Source organism: Anguilla rostrata, chromosome 3 (assembly GCF_018555375.3).
Source record: "Anguilla rostrata isolate EN2019 chromosome 3, ASM1855537v3, whole genome shotgun sequence".
Taxonomy (NCBI): Eukaryota; Metazoa; Chordata; class Actinopteri; order Anguilliformes; family Anguillidae; genus Anguilla; species Anguilla rostrata.
In genome coordinates, this window is record NC_057935.1 from 59989482 (window position 1) to 60007030 (window position 17549).

The window sequence follows — 17549 nt, forward strand, 5'->3', positions numbered from 1 at the left end:
CCTGCTCCACCTCCCACCTCACGGTTACTTCCCTCCAACGGTCTGACCGCTACTTTGCATTCTTTTCTCTTCCTCCTCCACCCCCACCCTCCTCTGTGACTCCCTCTCTCACACTCTGCCGCAACCTGTTATCTATAACCTGCAACCCTGCCAGTGTTCTTGCTGCTCTCCAATCATTTGCTTGTTTTTCTGTTGCTACACTGTTGCTACATGTCCTCTTAGTCATTTGCCCTAAATTGTTGTGGCCCCCTCCTCCCTGTCCATCACTTACAGGCCCCCTTTGCGACAGGACCTCTTTCTCCACTCTCTTCTCTGTCTTCTTTAATATTACTCTAATATCTGCTAAGGGTTAATTTTTCAGAACAGAATCCAAAGCTCCATATCAAATCCAGGCAAACTGTTTCCCATATTTTCTTCACTTTTCCCCTCCACCCCCCTTCGTGCACTTTGTGGTTGACTTTGTGGACCACATTAACATGAACATCTCAGAACTCTGCAGCTCTTCCCAGGCATTAAGTCCTCTTTTCATTCCTCTATCTGACCATACCTCACTGCACTCACTCACCCTCACCCTCATTTCACCTACTTTGTCTTTCCAAGTTCTCTGCCTGAACAGATGTCAACATATCTCACCTACTGATATCTTATCAACTAATCGTCTGTCACCTGGACCCCATTCCCTTGCTTCTTTTCCAGAAAGTAGTAGGCCTTAAGCCCTGCCTGTCAGTGCATTCTAGCGTGACTGCGCTGTGAAAGAAATAATTATTCAAATATATTGATTGATATAATTGAACTTTTATTGAGTACAGTATAAGCAACAGCATCAGCTGCAGTAAAATACACTCTTTATTCCACAAAGGCCCATATAATATACATTTATCCGCAAATATTTACACAGTATATGTTCAGACATGACCCATTCGCTCACACTGATGGCTGTAAACGTAAATTTTATATACAAGAACTGGAACACAGCTCACACATTCTTTCTTACAGTAGAACAGACTGAACCTGTTACTTCAGGTTAAACAACAAGGTCACTCACATACAAAGTCATTGTATAGTTGTATATGTTCACTTGGCTGGCATGAATTACTTAGTTCCTAGTGATGTCACTGAGAATAGCTTAAGACTGTGCAGGTTTTGAGAGGGGGACGGTGGGTGGTTAGGAGTAAGAGGATTGGTGGCTCCCAGTTTGAGGGAAGTATTTGAAGAAAGGTCAGCCTCAGGTCATCCTGTCTCAGTGAGCCACAGTGAGTCTCAGTTTACACTGACACAAAAATAAAGCACCGATCTCATTAGATCCTCTTGTCCAAAATACCATGAGAAGGGTGCTCGTTTTTGCAGAACTCCAGGAACTCGCTCTGAGTGGACATAATAATCTAAGCCCTTCCATTCTCCCCTCTCCTGCCCACCACTCTGGTGCACCCAGCTGCCTCTAACCAACAAACCCATTTCCTGCTCACTCGAACACTATAGGAAGGGCCAGGGTCAGACAGGTCTCTGTTACTGATCACCACATTGTTTTCCTAAGGAATTTCCCTTGCCCTTGTGTAATGTTAGTGAATGAATAAGCTGTCACAGCCACAGCAGGTCAACCCTCACCTAATTTCTCCATGCTAGGTGTATTCATTCCCTTTGGACCTTGGCTTAGTCAGTTATGCACTGACTGACCCCTTGCACATAATTATGAGCAACAAACTTCTATAATAAATATATTATCTGCGATTGTAACTAAATCAAGACGAAACTAAATCACAAGCACCAAAATTGATTATAATATTTTAAAGGGGTTTCAGCTTGACAAGGGATGCACAAAACTAATGCAGTTACAAAGGAATGTATGCTTTCTATTCAAATATCAAGCACATCACTGCACTAGGGCAATGTGCTTAAAGGATAGGTAAGTACTGGCTGAAGTATCCATACAGTAAATCCAACCAAAATATTCTCTTACATAATTCTTAATCAATACTCAGACACCCAAACATGGTCCTGTGTTTAGAGATAGGCTACATTCTGTAGTTGCTCTTTTACATCAGTCTTAAATGCAGTGACATTGCAGTCTATATAATCAAAAATAAATGGTAGGCAACAATATGCATTATCAGCAAAACAAGAAATGTCCATCTCCACTTTGCAAGGCAACTAAGGCATATTTGGAATAAAACACAATAAAATATACGGCAGAACTGCAAGCTACGAACAGGGACTTCCGTCCATTGGCATGACCCTGAGCCTAAGGAAAATGAGTTTCAGCAAGTTAAAGGCCCATCAAGAAGATGTGTTACGTGCAGAATATGTGGGCCTCTGCTCTGTCTCCCAACCCCTCTCTTTAAGTTTGTACTGAAGTGATATTAACAATTATAACAATAAAAAAAATATAGACATGCTGTACATCAGTCTGCTTGGTTTAACTTTCTTTCTAGTCATGGCAAACTGCTACATGTATAGATCATTCAACCAACAGAATTTGAAAATATGCTTAAAATTTTGGAAGCACTGTTTTTATTTGTTTGAAGGCCTGGCTAATGTAAAGATAGGTATTGCAGTATAGGGGAAAGTTTGAATGACCATGTTTTGTTCAGATGGTAAGATAAAAAATAAAAAAACACAGGGCCAAGTTAGCCTACATGTTTCATTTGTGTGAGCTAAGATGTGTTGTTTGACTTGGATTTAACTTGGATTTTGCATGTTTTAATTCATTACTTATAGGCAGTGGTTGGTATGCATGAGTAGCTTGGATTTTTTGTGTGCTTTTTTACACTACCCATGAACAAAGCTGTGGAACTGAGCAGCCATTGAGGGCAAGTGGAAATCAGATGGGAGCTCACAAGTAAGAAAATGTGGTACAATAAATGTTAATTACACACAATTTGATGATTAAGGAACATATGAAGTCATAGCTTGGTAATACCTAAAGCCAGGGGATGACAAGAAGCATTTTCATGAAAGTCATTGAGCACACTGAATAACCCACTCAGCCCCATTGTTGTGCAACCATAGAGATATCAAAAAGGTAGATTATAAAGTAGGTATTTTAGTCCTCTATGGGAGTAATTACAAAATAGCAGGTGAAATCACTGATGAGTTTCTTTAGGTCTATTCTGCCAAAAATGTTTCAAATTTGAAATGTGGGTGACTGTTACTTATAAATTACTTTATAGCCGATTAGGGATAATTTTTCCCCTGAAATCCCTATAATAAGACAAAATGTCTTTTTATTGCCCATAACATCACAAAATAACACAATGAATACTTATTAATGTGTAAGCGTTAAGTATTTAATTGTTTTCATTGTTTTAACAAGTTTCATCTCATAGGTTAAAATAGTACAATACTGATTAAATTATTAGACATGCTTGTCATTTATGCTGAAAATCTTAAAATATTCTTACATCTGCCTGAAGTAATAGCTTTCTACCATGTGTACCAAAGCTGCCACTATCTTTTAGTTTCCCCTAGATACCAAAAGGTTTTTTCACATGACCAAAAACTACAGCTTTTATTGGTGGAAGGGAAAAGCTTTTTAAGTGCCTTTTCCCTTTTGTTAAAAATAAATACATAAATAAATTAAATCCCCAAGAGTATAGAGTCCCAAACAGAGTTAGCGAATATTGACTTCCAATAAAATCCAGATTAGGCCTTCTCCAAGACTAAAAAGCACTTCGAAAGGAGATTTCCTAATCAAAGTGCATTTTAGTCCTACTCTAGGTTTAATCTGAGTTAGTGAAACTAGCCCTACATGTTATTCATTCACTGGTGAATTAATAATTAAAACAATTGAAATATTTAAATTAATAAATCTTAGCAGCTAGCTAATTTAAACTACGAACTCTGGACAATGTTAATGGCTACATTTCTGAATAATAATAAAAAGATGTGTACATTACTGAATAATAAAACAAATGTCAAACATTTATGTATTCATAATATTAATTGGCTAGGTAGATGAAAAAACTTTGGCATTTAGACTACAGTCACTTAAATTCAATAAAGGTACAAAACGTATGTAATACTCCCTTTTTTACCTTCACCTTCACAATCCCAAACTAGGCAATTAAAGGGTGTGAACCAAAGTTAATACTGTCATACTGTATCACAGGGACCAATCTCAGTCATATGCCTGTCAATGATAATGACAGCCTAATGTATTAATTGCAGGGTGGTGCCTGTTGAAAGGAAGTATGGACTCAATCTAAACACAAATATATGTCCTTGCATGCTCTGGAACTGCAAATGGAAAACATTTGCTAGTTATGCTGTGCACTCTGAACTCTGTACAAGTAGCTGGCAGTGGAATGTAGGGCGGAAGCGATTAGAGGCTTCTGCTGTACAGTAAGACTTCATTTAGATATATGAGCAGAATATAGAGGGCTTTGAAAATACGTCAACACTAACAGTTTTTGGTACAAATACTTTTAATATTTAGCTAATAGAGAAGAACTGGCAAGGTAGAACATACTTTTGGCACACCAAAAACCAAAAAAGTACATCAATGTACACGAGCACAAAATATAAAAATAACTTGATGAGGCTCTCAGCTACTTTATATCTTGGCATGGCGGAACCACATGTAGCATATAATTTGGTGATTTGAAAAGTAAGGCACTCAGTTCAGAGACAACAGAAACCCTCTGTTTTACATCGTCCACTGTATTAGGTAAGACCATCCCCCTGAGCAGCCATCACTGCGAACCACGTGTGATTATTGTGCAATGATAACTTGACCGGATGTAGAATTCCATAACTGATATGGACAGCTTTGCATCCCGCTATTCATTTGTTATTGGTAAATTGCTTCCAGTATCAATATACAATATTTGAGCTAAATGATCTTAACATTTAGTGCAATAACATTTTGATGAGATAAGATAAGATGCAATCAAAGTTGCCATGGGCATGCAAGCCCTGAATGCACTTTGTTCATTTAGAAGGATGTGACTTTGTTCAAGTATAATAACAACACTGAACCAAAGAAGAGTAATGTACCTTTTTTGGTCCATTGATTAAAACAAATCATAAATTACACTTCCGCTATGATATCTGACACTTATCAGGAGCTGATAAGCAATTTCTACCACAAATTTCAATTTGTGAAAAAGAAGACATATATTGTAGTCCTTAAGCAAATACTTGAAAATTCAGCAATGTTATTATGCAACAAATAATGTGATACCATACCTTAAGACATTGCGTTTACAAACCTGAGGAGACATGGTAGATAGGTTTCCGATACGGGGCAAATAAATCAATGAAGGAAAGGGGCTGTTACCTATTGTGAACTGGTGCTTCCAAGCTTTGTGCACTACAGTTATGCATTGCTGCAATGAAATGATCTTGTGCTATATCATAACATCCCATTCATGGTACTGATTATACATTATTATTCCTCAGGATTCAATCAATATTTGTCCTTTCCTTCTAGTTAAAAGCAAATGTAGATCAGGGTACAGGAAACAAACAAGCCTTCTCTCGGTAAGGGGTACTGGAGGGGGCTCCTGAATTGCAGTGGTGAGAGCGAACTGTTTTCCTCATCTCGCTTTATATCTTTCAGCTTTCAAACTCTCATCTTTTACTTGCATTCTCAATTATTTGTAAAGTTGTAACGCTGGTCTCTCTGCAATGTGTTTCAAAACTGTGATTTTGTAAAACAGGACCACAATTTTCAAACATGTAACACCTCCAAACACCACCCAGTTCATTTTTACACCCCACAGCGATTCTGTGATATTCGGGTGACTGCTGTTGGTACTGTAGCCGGCTCGCTGTCGGCCATTGACATTTATTTGCACGTTCGTTTCTAAGAAGGGAAATAGGCTCTTGACCTCACCACTACAGCCACTTGCCTCACCATCTCGATATTTTCACAGCACCTTCGGGTGATCTGTGTCATCATCAGCTGTGGGCGTGGTCAGCAATGAGAGCTGTGGATCTGGCTGGCAGTTCTGAAGGTCTTGCAGACTACGCTGGGAGGGGGGTGTCAGTCCTGTTCTGTGTTGTGTCTCAGACGGGGATGGAGAGAGGATGGCATTGTACTGCAGTCCACACTCAGGACTTTTGTCCTGGCTGTGGCTCTGTTTCATTGGGGCTGGGGGTGGACTGCAGGACCAGAAGTTGGGCAAGGCTGCCAACACCAGGGTCCCAGCCATGATGAACCCGCCCGCCACCAGGAAGGAGGCCATGTAGCTGCCTGTTTGATCCTTCAGCCAGCCTGCAGACAGAGAGGAGACAGGGTAAGAAAGCCTGCTGAGGAAGGGGAGAGAGAGAGAGCAGGCATGGGAACACTGGATCAAAGAGAGAATGTGGGGGACAGAGAGAAAGGGGTACGGTGGGGGAGACAGAGGGGTGTTAAAGCCAGATGAGGAAGCAGTGAGTAAAAGAAGATGAACAGAGTTTAGAGAGGAAGACGAGGAGAGACGAAGCATTATAACCTCGGGTACGTTGGTCTCACCGGACAGCGGCGCTCCAAGCAGCCCCCCGAAGCTCTCGATGAGCTGCAGCAGACCCAGGGCGCCCAGCATCCGCTGCATCCCGACGATCTCGGGCACGGCGGAGAAGACCAGCGGCGACATGGCGCCGGAGCAGAAGCCGTACACCAGGCTGATCGCCAGCAGGCCCGCGTAGGAGCCCTCGACGGAGCCGACGGGCAGCAGCACCATGAACAGCCCCGTCAGCCCGGTCCAGAGGGACAGCACGTGGAGCAGGCGCAGCCGGCCCAGGTCCGACACCCAGCCCGACACCACGCGCCCCACCAGGTCCGTCACGCCCGTGGCCGAAATGATGAAGGCCGCCTGGTACTCGGAGAAGCCCACGTGCCGGCTGTGGGCCACCAGGTGGACGTAAGGCACGAAGTAGCCGCAGTTGAAAAGGGTGATGGCCAGGGCGTAGGTCAGGAAGGCCCGCTCGCCCATCAGTGGGAGCTCGAGGTAGATGAACGCTCGCTTGAAGAAGGAGCTAAATGAGGCTTTCTTCTTTTCTTTGTCAATTCCTATCTTCATGAGCATGTGATAGTGAAACAGAGAGTGGAAGAGAGAAAAAAGCATTAAAAATTAATGCTTATTTATTATTTATTATTTATGTTTATTTTATGAAAAGCAATAAAGTTTTTATACTGCCCAATACAGGAGGATTTGACCTTTTGGTTACCATGTATATTGTGAAATTAACATGGCATTTTCAATTTGATCAATCAGTGGTGCACTGTGTTATCCAGAGCAAGTTACACAACCTTTAACATTTTTACATAGCATCTACTACTACCTTTAGGTTATAAGCCCAGTTCCCTCACCATTACTATACTACTCCCCAAAAGCACCAGTTCTGAATATGTTTTGGTCTATTTATTGTTAAGTAATACTCCACTGAAAAAGTAAAAGATCATCTTACCTTGAATATAGTATATTTATAATACTTTTTATGCAGTTACCTGTAGTTGACTTTTCAACATTACCCAAAGTCTTAACTCTCTTCTCCTGTTCTCTGTTTAGCCTTACTGTAAATCACTGGTTGTCTATGGGAACAGTCAATGCTGATTCCTTATTTTCACCAGAATATTTGGAAGAGAGAGACAAAAACTCTCGACTGACAAAACAAAAAGCAGCCACATTTAACTACCTTCAAGGTAAGAAAACATTTAGTGCATTTGGACTTTTTTTTCCTCCAGTGGAGTACCTCGTAAGAGGAAGGGTACCTGCTCCAAGGCTTTCGGGGCAGGCAGAGGCCGGATGAGGGCCCCACAGACCATCATGTTGAAGCTGAGGCCCCCCAGGATGAGCAGCGCCCCCCTCCAGGCGTACAGCTTCACCAGGAGCTGGAAGAGGGGAGAGAAGGCAAACGAGGACAGGCCCACCCCAGTGAAGCCCAGGGCCATGGCCAGGGAGCGGCGGTGGGTGAAGTACTGCAGCACAGAGGCCACAGTAGGGGCAAAGACCAAGGCCCAGCCAGAGCCTGAGGAGAGAGAGAAGAACTGTGCTATACTTCACTTTAGACAGAAAGTGGGGAGGGAGATAACTGCAGTATATATCACATTAGAGCAGTACTGAGAAAGTAGGAAGAGTCGCTGTATATATATACAACATTAGTGTGTGTGTGTGTGTATACCTGTTACCTGTGATGAGGCCCATTGTGAGGTAAAGATGTGTGAGGGAGGTGGCCTGAGAGGCCAGAACGAGGCCCAAGCCAGACAGAAAGCCGCCTGTCATCACCACTGGCCGTGCCCCATAAGCATTACACAGCGCCGTGCCCACTGGACCTGGAAATGCAAGCAGGTACACAGGAGCCCAGTCAAATCAGCCATCATTAATCATGTCACTACATCCACCTGCAGTTACCTCGCCTTCCTGTCTTATCCTCACCCTGCCTCTCTAGTTCACACATTTACTGCTATTTTAGGTGCATTATGTTTATTCATTAGGAACCATTTTTCAGAGATGCTACATAAATCAAGGCCTTGGGATAGTGGTGGATTGACATTTTCTCAAGTAAGCCATTCTTTTTTAACCAATGTATTTTGCAATCTGTAAGTATTTGGTCAGCAACACAATTTTTGTTGTTTGGCTCTGTACTCCAGCATGTTGGATTGGAAATAAAACAATACATTGAAGGGCTGCAATTTCAACATGATCACCCAGTATGGATGTGAATGGCCTCACATTTACGCTGACAGTCTGCACCTTCACCTTATATTCATTGCTTCATTTCAAATCCAGTGTGCTGGAGTGCAGAGCCAAGACAACATAAACGGTGTCACTGTCCAAATACACACTGCACTGTATATTCTTTTCTTTTTTAACAAGAGGATGCTGCCGACTGAAACTCTCCCTGGGTGATACCACAGATAATTTCCCCCCCATGGGATGCAGTCAGCACTGGTACAATCAGCCGGAGGCCTTCTTATCTGCCTTACCCCTCATCTACTTCCTCAGGTCACCCCTGTTCTTTCCACCACAATCTGTGCTCAACTACTCCTTAATATCCTCCTTACCTCTGACTTGCCCTCTCCTTATACTCTATAAAAATAATTAAGAAATGTACCTCTTTACTCCCAACCCCTTCAGGCCCCTCCCCTTCCAATCTCTTTAGGCCTCTCCCCTCCCTTATGCTTACTCATTAGTTGCTGTATGGCCACCGCGATTGAGGTTATCCAGGACACGGCCTGTGCACTCTTATCAAAGTACTGCACAAACTCCACAAAGAAGACCCCCAGACTCCTGAGCAGGCCGAACACCAGAGCTGAGGCCATAAACAGGGCCCCCACCACCACCCACCCCCATCCTCCATCTGGGGAGGACAGGTGGTCTCCAGCCTGCGGCTGAGGCTTAGCCATGGACGCTGCAGAGAGAGATAGACAGAGATATGGAGAGTGATAGAGAAAGAGAGAGAGGGAGATGGTGGAAAGTGAGAGTAAGAGAGAGAGAGAGAGAGAGAGAGAGAGAGAAAGATGGAAATATATATATATATATATATATATATATATATATGGGTCATGGTGTAGAAAAAAAGCATTATTTACAGCCCTGAGCAAAGTGCACGTTCCCAGAGAATCCCCTGCAGTGTTCCTGGTAATCATTAACTACTGTGGGAGAGCTACTATAACAATATGACTGCAGCACAGTTTCATTATCGCACAGACAGATCAACAAATTCAACGGTTGTGCAGAATCTGCCCCAGTTTGATTAAGATTCCATTCTGTGTCAACTTCTCAACAGCTCTTTCAGTTCTACTGAATGCCCTCAAACATTTAAAAATTAAGATTTTAGGTCAGAAACATTTACATGGGCTGTGCTTTTTGTATGTTTTAAACAAATTTTTTATTTTATTTTTTATTTAACCAGGAGAACCCCACTGAGATCAAAATCTCTTTTGCAAGGGGGACCTGCCATAAAATACAAAGTTAGACGAGACAGTAAACAAATGAGTTACAAACATCAAATGGGGAATGACACAGCATTGTAACAGTAATTAAAAAGCAGAGGTTAAAAGCAGGAGATTATTGCAGTCACAGACCCATAACTTAGCCTACATGTTTAAAGTCAGCAATTGAAAGTACTTTGTCAAGTTTAAGATTTTTTTTAATCTAAATGAGTTTCCCCTTGATTTTTGAAATTAAACAAGATTAATTCCTGAAATAGGAGCCTAAATTGGTCCTCAGTTTTTTAAATTAATTAATCTAAATGCAATTTAATACTAAGCTTGTCATAAAGCCAGATACCAAGGTATTTATAGGAAGATACTCTTCCAATGAACTTGCCATCAAGAGTAGTGATTTTCAATTCATCTGTGGACTGAGAATGAGACCTTGAAAACACTAGGCAGTTAGTTTTGCCTGCATTGAGAAGCTGCAGATCAAAAAGTGCAGACTGAATAGAATTAAAATCATTCTGCATCATTTTATTGCCTCCTTTGTTGAGACTGCCTTTACCAATGATCAGTTCTGGGCAGAGGTGGAAAGTCCAATGGGTCAGAAAGTAAAAGTCCTGCCATGTTTTTTCTTCCACCCATGAACCTCAGCCAGCTGATTTCACTAATTAGTTCTACCACCTGGCTGAAGAATTGTGCTAATTAGCAAATTTGGAGAACTAGAACAAAATGCTGGGGAGGACTTTTACTTTCTGAACCTGGATTTTACACCTCTGGTTCTGGGCTCATACATAAAGTGTCTCAGAGCATCAGAATTCCCCTGTCCATATTCCAACTTAAGAAGGAAAAATTGATCCTAGTAATTACATTACAGGCTTTTAGCAGACGCTTTTATCCAGAGCGACTTACACAACTTTTTTTAACATAGCATTCACATTGCATCCATTTATACAGCTGGAAGTATACTGAAGCAAGGCAGGTAGTAGTACCTTGCTCAAGGGAACAATGGCAGTGTCCTACCTGGGAATCAAATCTAAAAGTCCACCGGCAGCAGTCGCAAGGTAGGCCTACAGAGTGCTACGGAAGCCAGCAAGGTTGGAGTGCAGCTGGAATTAACTGATCTTCCATAATTCTGAATGCTCAGTTATAAATTAGGCCCATCCCTTTAGTGCACTGTCATCCAAGAGAGGCTCAAACTATCACACATCTCATCCAAAACTCAGCTGTCCACCAGTGGTGCTGCTTATTCAGACCAGAGGTCTACCTATTGCATGACGAGGTGGGCAATATCCAGCTGGTTGACATCCACCCTGGCTGACGCCATAGCCAATTACGTGCTGGCATTGTCAGCAGAGGCACAAATAGATTACTAGTCTGTGGGGAAGATAATGGCACTCAAAACCAGCACTGATTTAGCTGGGTATCGCCACCTAAAAGCCCTGATAGAGTATGCACATTTTTTTCTGTATGTTTCAGTACATGTTGATTAGGCCCTAAAATACACTAAGCACAGTGTTTTTTTAAAAAGGGATTTGAACTACTGGTGTGTTAAGGATTTACGTAATCCCGACAAAAATGAAGGCGGAGGGAGAAGCAATATTGCTCAGTAGGGAGCAATACTACTGCTCTGGCTGGTTTCGTCCTTTCATTCTTCATATATTTCATATACTTAAATATATACTTTAAGTTGTGCTTTGTAAACATGAAAGTTTTATATCCAGTGGATTCAAAATGTAGACAGTGTTATTACATCAAGAATAAACAAACTAATGGCAAAAAGATATTTGGTTTGTACCTTGCTTGCAATATACTGAAAGCCAAACGTAAACAACCGTGTTAGACATAGCCTAACATTTTTGTGAGAGCTTATTTAAGCCAGTCAGCATGATGGCACTTCCTGCTGTGTGCGCTAACTCAATAAGGAAAGTATGCTCTGACATAGTAAGAGGGAGAAGTAAGTAGCTTGCACAGAGTTATATTATGACAGTTCAGTAGGCTGCAGTCTACCCTGATGGGACTATAGTGAAAATATATATATATTGTCAAGATATTTGCTACATATACATTTATTCAGAATCCACATGCTCAAATTATTGACATTTTAAAGGCAAAATATGTTCATGGTTTTTGTCTTTTTGCGTAAGACTAAGTGACACTATGCAGTGGCTTATCAATATAGTGCCTAGTGTACCTTCCAGTACTTTGCATGGAATCACTTCCTTTCTCTGTAGTAAGAGTGTCACCTTCTTCAAGTTCTCCACAGATACGGTTTTATGCACGTGCCATTCACTAGTACATATCAGTCAATAAAATTTATTATACTACTGACAGTTATAGCTCATTCATGAATCTAAGGATTGTTATAGTAACATGACAAGATACAGAAGTAGTGCAAATTTGCCTATTTCACATTTAAACACATTTTGCAACTATAAAGATAGTTTTTTTTAATACAGCAAGAGGGTCTTTCACAGTTGTCTTTGTGATATGTGATATGTAATAATGTAATTTCATCCAAAATGTCAAAAAGCTTCTCTACTGTTAATGGAGAACATATTGGATAGCACTGCTGATATTCAACACAACAACTAAATTACTTAGTAAATTTGTGCTGATGCATTTGGAGCAGATATATCACTTAAGCCCTCACCTTTGCCCATAATATTCCAACTTTGTATCTTAACGTTGGCTACACAGAATGAAACTGGCGAAATCCATGTCTGGGGGAGTGTGTTAAAATGAAATGACAGTTTTAAACTTTAAAATACCCTCCCTGGATTCATCATGATTCATCAAAAATACTGTATTTTTCAATAGAGGAACAAGACTATGGCTGCATAATATAACACATTATCGATTGTTTTATGGAAAACCTTTGGACACAAACATGACAAATCACATCATTTTCTCAAAGGTTATTTAAGCTGGGAATGACCCGATGTACAATGACTAGACAGAGAAATGCGTCAGGGCATGTGGACACACCTTACTTACTCTGTGGCCAGTTCAATCTTGAACAACGTATTTTTATTTTTTTATTTGTATTTTTTAGCGTGAGACAAAGTTCACCTTTAATTACAGCTGCAACAAAAAGTTGCACAAGTTAGGGCAAAGCACCTTTAAAACATTATTGAAAGCAAAAGTCAAATAATCTTGTACTTTTCATTCGAAACTATAATCATCACAGCCTTTTCAGGTGGCTGGTGCAGCTAAGGGCCTTTCTAAGTGTTTCAATTTCTCCCAAACGCCTGGTATTGAACTCAAACTGGACAGTGCTGACTGTGGCTGGCAACCCCAGGGGCAGCTGACTACTCTTCTGGTCAACTGGGAATCTGACATCAGTCTGCATCTGCAGCAAATGAAGTAAATTCCTCCAACATAATGAGTTTCACAAAATCAGAGGCAGCAAGAAAGGCATGCTTGCCTGCTCTCGCATGAACTAATGGTGGAAAATGCAGCGATGGGCCTCCTAATAAACCATCCATTACATATAGGGAGACCAGGAAATAATCATTATTATCAATATTAAAAACCAAAGTGCATCGTTTTATTGCCTCCTTTGTTGGGATTGCCTTTACCAATGATCAGTTCTGGGCTCATATATGGAGTGTCTCAGAGCATCAGAACTCCCCTGTCCATATTCCAGCTTAAGAAATGAAAAGCTGATAATTACATTACAGGGATTTAGCAGACACGACTTACACAACTTTTTTTTTTTTTTACATAGCATTAACATTGCATCCATTTATACAGCTGGATGTATACTGAAGCAAAGCAGGTTAAGTACCTGGCTCAAGGGTACAATGGCAGTGTCCTACCCGGGAATCAAACCTGTGACCGTTAGATTACAAGACCAACTCCTTACCCATTATACTACACTGTCACCATTATACTAAACTACTACACTACTAAACTCCCAACTACACTCCTATCTTAGATGTTATACAATATGGGCCTGAACCAAACTGCATTCAACTACTACACATCTAACTCATCTGTGCAGTTAGGACAATCAAATCCATGACAAGGTACTCCAATCAATACCACAACCAGTGGATAGCCATAAATTTAAAGTTATTCACAGATGTTTAATTCCTGCTTGTACAAGCTCGAATTTCACAGCTCTTTACTGACATGCATTGACAGAAGGGAATGAGAAATTGCTGCAGTTATCTTTTAAATACACTTTTCTCTACTAGGCATGTTTCATGCAGTTGATTTTTTCTCTCTCTCTCTTTCTTACACACAGACATCAAATCTTACCAGAGGAGGCTGGAAAGGCGTGGTCACGCTGAGCACTTGATCCCAACACAGTGGACACAGCTAAAAGAGAGATACATGGTTCAGTGTTTCACTCCATGTCATTCCTCTTACAGGCAGTTTTCACAGGTTTCATCGCACTCAGAGAAAAGGTGAGCACTCTGAGGTCATACAGCACCTTACAGATAACTCAGATCTGACACTCCGAGAAGAACAGGTTTACAAAAGGCAACATTTTTCCTAATTTCACCTAGTCATATAGGCGAAAGCACTATCTTTCTTCAAGTTAAAGAGATAGGCAGCCCCTCAGAGACACCCATTAGCAAAAAAAAAAAAAACACTCTAAATGTTGTTTCTCACAAGATGGAACCAATTGACATAGCCTATTTAAGTTTATACTTGGATATAAAGATAAAGGTAAGAAGAAGTTTAACAAAACAAGCTGAATCACTGCAACGCAAAGACTTACCTTCTTTATTGATGGTTTAATTTCCTGATATGATGCAATGACCACCACTAAAAGGTTTCAGATCCTATAATTACTTTTGTCATCCTCTTTTTTTTTGTCAATTTTGCATTTGTGGCTCTCAGCTTCAGTGGCAATTTCCCATTGGTCATTTTCTCCATGATCCACCATGCACCCTGTGTGCCTTGCTCTGTGATGCCATTGTAAATTGTGACTTTTCTGGTGATTGCAAAGGCACTGCTTTTTCTCAAAGAAAGCGCCAGTGATTACCTTGGTTATCCAGTAACTTTGTTATAAATGTGTGAACTTGGGAGCACATGACGCAAGTAGTATTTCTTCAAAGCATTCTGACAGAGATCAACATTGCGGAAGTGTGTAAAATAGCAAACCTTTTCCAATGCATCCACTTGACCAGAACAACCAGTCCGCTGAAACAGGTTGTTGTGGTTTGAGATCAGCTGCTTACTCATATTCATATATTTTATGTCAGTCTGGAATCCTAGGTCATTTACAATACACTTCCCTACTGAAATAATAATCGCCTTAAACCAGACCTGTGTGACTAGACCACCTGTTCTTATCAGGGAGCAAAGATTTTCACTTTTTGCTTGTAAAATGAGTTCTGCAGTACAGCTGAGAATGTTCAGCTACTGTACTTAGCATGAAAGATATTAACTGAAGGACAACACCAGGACTTAGGCTAGATGTGGGGCAGGCCATAGAAAATGTGTCTTTGTATATGAAATCCAATTTGAAACATTGTGACAACTTTGGCTGTGGTTCCAAAATTCATTCAAATATATTAAATATTTAAATATCAAATATCCTTCATGGCAAAGGGAGACTGAATGGCCAGACACACTGAATACTGTCATACTGCTTGGGGTATGGTTTATTACCCCAAATAAATCAGCTTAATAAGCTGTTGTGCAATAGTGATTTCCCTAACCAGATATTCTAGTTTCAAACACTTAAATGACAACAATGTCATTTAAAATAAATAATGTTAGTTGAACTGGTGTAATGCTTCTGTTAACAAACCGCACAGCCAAATGTTTGGATGAATAATCATGTTGTTCTCGGGTCAAAAATAACCCATTCCTGAGTTTAACAGCAGTGAAACCCCCTAAACGGAACATTTTCAGCATCAAATTTGACAACCTTTCTTGAAGTCACCTTGCCATTAAAAAAAGTCCAACGTTGACTTTTTAAATGTTTTTTATAGAACGCTGTACACCATCAAGATACAAATATTGTCTTAGGCGTCTTTGTTTACCCTGCAGTTACGAAATGCTCCTGTGGACAAGTGGATTTTTTCATAAAAATCCATAATACGCAGAAAGCACAATGGGCTAAAGTAGAAGACCTGCTAAACTAAGACCATGTTTATATGCTATTGTTCACGACAGACGTGTTCACCAGTGGGAGGCGCCACAGTTGACCTACGGTACAAAAATAAGGCAGTCTAATTAGCGAAGTAAACGTTTTCATTTGGAAATACAAACACTGGTTCATATTTTGCATTTCACTTTTAGACACAGCAACATAATACCAGGCAGGCTACGTGTAGATAGTGTTATTCCCAGTGATGAGATAAATGAAGTCCACCGTTGGCTAACGTTACACATACAGCAGCTCCAAACTCATTTGCTAACAGTAGAATGTGTTGCGAGCACTTTTTGATGCACCCTAAGAAAGACTGCCAAGGCTATGACAGCCGCACAAACCGAATCCTTCAATTTTCGACTGTAATCCACACAAAGATCAACAGCGCGTCCCTGAAGCAATACCGCTTGATAAATGACAGCTTCAGACAAGCCGCAAACGTAGCCTATTGATTCAGGCTAGGCTAGTAGCAACAAATACTGTCACTGCGGGCTCTGCCTCGTTGTATTCGTAGTAGTATAATAGGTTACATACGAATGCAATTTAATTACCAGTTGCTATATGTGTAATAAGGCAGAGCAACATAGAATGTAAATTTATGGTCCGTTTATTTCCTTCCCGCATGCTCACCTTTCAGAAAGGCTTTCTACCTCGTGTGTCCCGCTGAATCATGCTTTATGAATTTTATGGCCAATGTCTTGGCTTCTTCACTTGCTTGGGGATGACAAGGCTTTTACACCGACAAAGCCGTAACAGTTGTTAAAAATTCAAAAACAAAACGCAAATAAAACACGTGAGTCTGTTTTATTATTCTAAAGCGAGTCGGATAAAGCAGCAACCAGGCCGGTTAAAATGCGCGTTCCACCATCTGGGACACAGGCACGCGCTTCTCAAATCAAGTTACAAAGAGAAATTAATCTGCTTGCAGGTCGATCTGATCCTTGTTCACCGATCTCGGTGTCATAGACTGTGTTGATTAATGCGCATCATTTGTATTCAGGAAAAGAGCCAATTTACCCACGATTTACTAGCCACAGGAGACGCTGTCACACCCCAACTGACAGGTTGATGCCTGTTAGTGGCTCTTTTTGAGCGGTTTCTTCTTTTCTTTTTTTTTCTAAAGTGAACGAGTGTTCATTTCAACAAAAGAGACCCCTAGTCTACGCTACAGCGGAAGTGTAACCGCTTAAGAAGATATGACACTGGCAGCAAGTGCACTCTAAATATAATTCGCTCCCTCTTTCAAAGAATGAATGAATGAACGAATACCTTCAGTCAACCATTTTCATTGAGGTTTTAAGTAATTTCTAATTAGGGTGTTAAGTAAATCCTATGAGCCCATCATTTTCAGACAACACAACTAGCTTAAGTACAACCTGTGTGGTTTTCCTCTATATTTAGAAGCTTAATTACGTGGAACCTACTTAAATATTCATATTAATTGAGATATTAATCTAACTAATCATTGGAATAATTCAACTTTTAATATATTTTTATTTCGATGATTTATTTAGATGAATTAACCTTGTAATTGGTCAAATTTGTAGGTTCATGACGCACTACAACAGATCTCAA

At 40.6% G+C, this 17549-nt stretch overlaps 1 protein-coding gene across 3 annotated transcripts; it reads right to left on the reverse strand.

Moving 5' to 3' along the window:
- Positions 1–775: 775 nt before the first annotated feature.
- slc16a13 (solute carrier family 16 member 13) lies at positions 776–17044 on the reverse strand. Of its 3 annotated transcripts, XM_064328904.1 has the most exons (8): positions 16605–17044; positions 14592–16030; positions 14126–14185; positions 9109–9333; positions 8111–8254; positions 7694–7950; positions 6455–6995; positions 776–6214 (listed from the first exon to the last, which is right to left on the reverse strand). In XM_064328904.1, exons 4-8 carry the CDS (start codon positions 9326–9328, stop codon positions 5868–5870), a joined length of 1509 nt encoding a protein of 502 aa, XP_064184974.1. In that variant the 5' UTR covers positions 9329–9333; positions 14126–14185; positions 14592–16030; positions 16605–17044; the 3' UTR covers positions 776–5867. The 3 variants fall into 3 exon arrangements, with proteins under 3 accessions (XP_064184974.1, XP_064184976.1, XP_064184975.1); XM_064328906.1 differs by lacking the exon at positions 14592–16030; XM_064328905.1 differs by lacking the exons at positions 14126–14185; positions 14592–16030; positions 16605–17044 and adding an exon at positions 10883–14114.
- Positions 17045–17549: the final 505 nt, after the last annotated feature.

Bases quoted from the DNA above. Each gene is read 5' to 3' on its own strand.
- slc16a13 (XM_064328906.1), bottom strand. From the start codon at position 9,328: ATGGCTAAGCCTCAGCCGCAGGCTGGAGACCACCTGTCCTCCCCAGAT. The intron at 7,951-8,110 runs GTAACAGGTATA...CTCTCTCCTCAG, and splicing joins CACAATGGGCCTCATCACAG to GCTCTGGCTGGGCCTTGGTC. The intron at 6,215-6,454 runs GTGAGACCAACG...CTCTGTCTGCAG, and splicing joins GCTTGGAGCGCCGCTGTCCG to GCTGGCTGAAGGATCAAACA.